Here is a 5,823-nt window from a genome sequence, read left to right as displayed (position 1 = left end):
AAAAAAAGAAAAAGAAAAGAAAAAGAAAAAAAAAGAAAAGAAAAAGAAAAAGAAATCTCCAGAAAACTCCTTTTTCCCAAGAGATTGAGTTATTGAGTTGTCTAGATTATTCTATGATTATATGTGGAAGAAATTTACACTACTCCATGGCTTTGATCAGAGAAAATCATTTATTCTGGAAAAAGCAAGTTTATAATGTCAACATTGCCCCTGGAATTGTGTTATGTGGCAGTCTAAATTTGGGGATGAATTTTGCCCCAAAGACATTTAGTGTTCAAAATGCTCTAAATAAAAGAGCTTTCAGTTATCTTTAGTAAAATATCAACTTTTATGATAGTGAAACTCAAACAATTCTAGAAGATATGGAGAATGAAATAGACTCATGTATTCTGAGTTCAATAGCAGTATTTATTATTATGAGTCACACTTGGTAACATAGGAAACAAATTTATTTCTATCCTTTCTAGTCATATAAATCTTTTCCCACACTTTCTTTGGTTCCAGAGTTTTCTCATGGCATTTTTCACTTCTGTGTTCCTGAGGGCATAGATTAAAGGGTTTAGCATGGGTGTTATTACAGTATAGAACACAGCCACAGCTTTGTCAAAGGGGAAGATGACCATGGGCCTAAGGTAAACGAATATGCAGGGTACAAAAAATAGGAAGACCACTGTAATATGGGAGGCACAGGTGGAGAGAGCCTTCAGCTGTTCTTCAGTGCTGTGAGTCTTGAGAGAGCAAAAGATGAGTGCATAGGAGGTGAGAAGAATAGAAAAAATTAGCATACACATTAGCCCACTGTTGGCAGCAACAAAGAGTCCAAAGACATGGTTGTCAGTGCAGGAAAGTTTTAGGAGAGGGAAAAGGTCACAGATGAAATGGTCAATGATGTTTGGGCCACAGAAAGGCAACCAGAGCATAAAAAGAATTTGAATCAAAGCATGGAGAAATCCACCAGCCCAGGCCATGGAAACGAGGAAACCACATACTCTCCTGTTCATTGTAATCATGTAGTGTAGGGGCTTGCAGATGGCTACATAGCGGTCATAGGCCATGGCTGTGAGCAGGATGATCTCAACTCCACCAAAGAAATGTTCTGCAAAGATCTGAGTCAGGCAGCCATTAAAGGAGATCGTTTTCTTCTCAGCAAGTAAGTCAAATATCATTTTGGGGGTCATGGTGGAAGAACAGCAGCCATCTACGAAGGATAAGAAGGACAGAAAAAAATACATGGGGGATCCCAGTGTTGGGCTAGAGATGACTGTTACAATAATGAGAAGGTTGCCGATGAGGGTGAGAGAGTAAATGAATGCAAATATGACAAGCAAGATTTTTTGCACATCTGGGTTCTGTGTCAGCCCAAGCAGGATGAATTCTGTCACATTGTTCATTTGCTTCATGGATTTAGCTAGAAATTTAAATAATTCATTGATCTGTGAATAGCAAAAACAATTAACATTGTGGCTGATAAATATTGAAGAATCAAACAATTTCTTTCATATATTTTTCACTGGAATATAGATAGGAATACAAAGCAGCAAACCCTACTCTTAAAATTCCTTAAAGTTGGACCATAGTATTCATCATATAATACGTGTATAGCCTTTGGATCTTTCAGATCTCAATCCACAAAGTTACTTGAAGCTTCAGAACTCATTATTTCAGAACTTCCATCATGTTTTGATTTCTGAGTGCATTTCACACATAGGAATGCAGTTTAAGAAAGATGATTTACTAAGGCAAAATTACTATTGAGCTAAAGAAGCAAAAACACAATGATTTACTCAACATAACATGTTCTGTTCTTTAGAATTAAATAGACTATTATGAATCCACCAACTATGCTGCTAAAATTTGCCATATTTAATATAGGGGAAGCCATAAACTATATGGAGGTGTTAGTTAATGACTGTATTTATCACATATATCAAACTTTGTCTTTTTTATTTGTGTATGTGTGTATGTGTGTGTGTGTGTGTGTATGTTTGTATGTGTGTATATGTGTGTGTTCATTACAGAGAGAGAGAGAGAGAGAGAGAGAGAGAGAGAGAGAGAGAGAGAGACAGAGACAGAGACAGAGACAGAGGGGGAAGAGAGAGAGAGAGAAAGAGAGATGTATGTGTATACATGTATGTATATGTTTCTTTGGGTGTGGATACGTGTGGATGTGCTTGCATATATATCTGTGGAGCAGTAGGACAGTTGTCAGTGTGATGTGTCTTTCCAAATTGCTCTTCTTATTGTTTGAGATAGGCTGACTCACTATTCCTGGAATTCAACGTTTGGTTAGACTGTCAGGCCCTTGCTAGTCTTCACTCTCCTAGTGTAGGAGTTTCAGACAGGTGCTGTCATATCTTGATTTTACATGTTGCTAAGGTTCCAAACTCTGTTTCTTCCATGATTGTATAAAAGTGCTTTATCTATTGAGCCATCTCATCCCCAAAAGTATAGCTTTCCATATACTTAAGATTTTTAATAAATGAATGAAATAATAAAATCCATATTATTATTTATATTCTCAAAACCTTTACTTTAATATTAATCAGAACCAAATGGACAACTCAACCTAAGAAGTAAAAAACTAAGTATTGAATATATTCAGAAAATGGTTAAATGCAGAAATAAATACATTTAGCCATATATAATATTCTTAGTACTTTAAACGTATAAGCAGTCTCATGAACGCAGGTGAAACCTGCAAAGAAACAAATATGGTTTAGAGACAAGAGGACATTATTTTACAGTTTTAAGCATCTTAGAAATAGTCTGTGAAATAATAATCACACGTTGTTTCTAGGAGATTTTCAGCAATGAGGCAGGCAACTTTCAAAACAGAGTCTTTCCTCAGTGATAAAGAAATCAGAGGGTGAAAATAAAACATAGATCATTGGAAAACTGAAAAAATAACTCTAAGTATGCATGTATTTATATTAACAATTGTACACACATCTATGTGTGTGTGTGTGTGTATGTGTGTGTGTGTCCATATATACATAGAGAAGAGATTTTAAGTGAAAATGCCAAATTGGTTTATCTCATAAGTTACAAAGATTAAAAAGAAGTGAAATTTTTAAAGCAGAACTGACAAAATATTTCTTTATTTGCATTATCCAGTGATGATAAATAGTAGTTGATATCTTCTGAGATCTGACTCCAAGGAGCAAGGGGCATATAGCCACGTACTTCTTAGGTTACAAGTGTACTCAAGAGAAATAAAGTCAGAATTATGCTTAAAGGTGTTTCAGAGCATATCTTCATGGTAATGAAAATAAAGAACAACCGTATTGTTTACATAGAAGGAATAATTGAATGAGTTAGATCTATAAATTTCAAGTAGGCATTAAAGTCATTTTCAAGTAGAATTAACAATTTTGAAAGAATGTAACATATTCATAAACTCAAACCTAACAATTTTTAAATGCAAATTATAAAATAGCTTTTATTATCTCAAATGCTAAATATCCACTGAAACATTTCTGAAAAAGTCAATCAAATACTGATAATGCATGCCAGAATTGTAGGGATTAGGCTGATTTTTGTGCCAACAAAAGATTCTAATCTGAGTTTTATACAAAGAGAAAGTTACTTTTCAGTTATTTAAATAATTTAATAAAATAATTTACTATCGGATTTGAGGCCATGGTATCCAGAGTATCTTTAGTTGATTAGGAGATTTGGTCACTTTCATGACCAAAATTGCAGCATTAGAATCACATATTTAAATTTATCCTGTCTGAATTTATTATATCATTCAGAAAATAGTTATCCAGACAGACAGACACTTGTAATCTGAGTTCTACAGGAGCTAAGGCTGGGTGTGAGTGCATGCAGAGTCTGGCTCACCTACAGAGACACAAGCCCCAAAAGGATGACAAAGATCATTCACAAACAAAGTTCAGATTGTACCTACCTCGAAATATATTTGGAGTCAACAATTCATTCTATAGCAAGTCAGTTTCTTGTCAGAAATCAGCTCCATGGAGTTAGCATTCCCTGTCCCTTAACTAGCTGCTTCCTCTCAAGTGCACCCATTTTTCTTTTTCTTCCTTGTTACTGACTCAAAAATAATTGCCAACAAAAGGATTTGTCAGCTTTCTTTTGCTCTAAAGTTCGTACAATCCTGTGAATATGAGGAATAAGCCTTCCAAGATAGAAAATAAAACATGTTAAAGTCAGTTTCAAAGAATTAAAAAGAATTGATGTGACAAAACACCCCAAAATATGTAATTTTACCTAATATAAAATCCTGAATATGAGATCTTACTTGATATAAACCTCCCGAAATAGCAAAGAATAGGAACACAGAAAAGTTATGCATTGCAAGCTCCAGAGATCAGTCCTGTGCATCCACTTCCTTGGAGTAGCAGGGGCTGAAGTTGGCTCTTTCAAGTCTTTCTCCAAGGGAGCCTGTGCACTACAAAGTCACCTTCATTGATTGCCGAAAGTTTGGAACCACTGGGTCATAAACTCAGAACCCTGTGGCTTTTTAAGCTTATGTGGTCTTTAGAACAGCAATCCCCAAACTCTGTCCTTACCAGCATTTTCATGAGTAGATTCAGGAAACATTTGGAACTTTTTTTTATAAATGTAAGAAGTTAGGGATATCCCAACCTCTCTGCTCCCAGAGGTCTAGAAGAGCTTCCTCAGCCAAGATATCATTTACGTCAACATATCCAACTTTCTCTTTTGTGCCCATGACATCTGTGATCAAAAATTTGGGAAAGAGCCAGCTAGATGAGCAAGTAACATTTGCGTAATTAAGTGTGGAAAATGATTTAGAGCCTGGGACTTAAGCTCAGAATAGTCTAGTTGGGGAAAAGTTGGTGAGGAATCTGGTTTCAGCCCATAAATCATCAAGAGTAATACCTTTTAAAAATCAGTGCTATTGGGAAGACTGAGCAACACATGGGAAGTATCTAACTCAGAGCAAAACAGGTCTGTTTCTATGATTAAGTTTTAAGGATAGATAAGTATAGGCTAAAAAGAACTGTACTTCAATACTATAGTCACAATATTTCTTAATACTAAGAGCTTTAACAACTCCTTGTTAATGGTAAGACTTTTCTCAGGGAAACACAAAACATGAATCTACCCACCCTATTTAGGAAGCCCATAACTGACCAAAGTGAGAACAACACAAATGTCCAGTGTGGTGAACCAAGAAGTTTTGTATAAGTACCTCATAGGAATACAGATGGAGGGTTACTTGCAGGAACAGAAATGACTCAATGACAGTTATGTCACCAAAGCCCATTTCAGCTAAAATGCCTGGGATTATAAAACATGCTGCAGAACCTGCAGACAGTTCAATAGGTTGGAGAGAGTCCTTTCTAGTAGATTCAGTTGCTTTAAACCTTTTCTAGGCAGATATGCTGATGTCTGCTTCTTTCCGGCAGCTGGTATGGTCGTGGAATCTTTGCAACTTTTCTTGTCTAAGAATCTTCCTTTGCAGTGTGGCTTGTCTGAGAGTGACTCTCATCTGCCTTTATTTTTACTCCTGAGAGGGAGGGGCCTAGAGAATCTGGTCAGTTTCAGTGACTTCCTGAAAGTATTTTGAGTTCTTTACCTTCAGTCTTAAAGAGCTTCTTTACATAAAGGAATATTTCAATCATGGAGAAAACTGCTGTACAACATGCCTCTACTGTAAGTTCTGTGATCGGGCTTTTCAGTTTCAACTTACTTTAGTTTCTACATTGTAAAATGTAGATGATAACATTACTGAGTGAGGGCTCAAGGTTAATACTTGGTATATTCTGTTCCTATAATAAAATACTATGACCCAAAAATGTTGTGGGGGAAATGTTTATTTTGGTTTAACATTTC

At 35.8% G+C, this 5,823-nt stretch overlaps 1 protein-coding gene across 1 annotated transcript; it reads right to left on the bottom strand.

Moving 5' to 3' along the window:
• Positions 1-467: 467 nt before the first annotated feature.
• Positions 468-1,400, bottom strand: LOC127684851 (olfactory receptor 4C5-like). The gene has a single exon (XM_052181656.1). The coding sequence runs from the start codon at positions 1,398-1,400 to the stop codon at positions 468-470; it is 933 nt and encodes a 310-aa protein (XP_052037616.1).
• Between the last annotated feature and the right edge of the window lie 4,423 nt (positions 1,401-5,823).

Source organism: Apodemus sylvaticus, chromosome 5 (assembly GCF_947179515.1).
Source record: "Apodemus sylvaticus chromosome 5, mApoSyl1.1, whole genome shotgun sequence".
NCBI classification, from domain to species: Eukaryota; Metazoa; Chordata; class Mammalia; order Rodentia; family Muridae; genus Apodemus; species Apodemus sylvaticus.
This window is presented reverse-complemented; position numbering and strand designations above follow the sequence as displayed.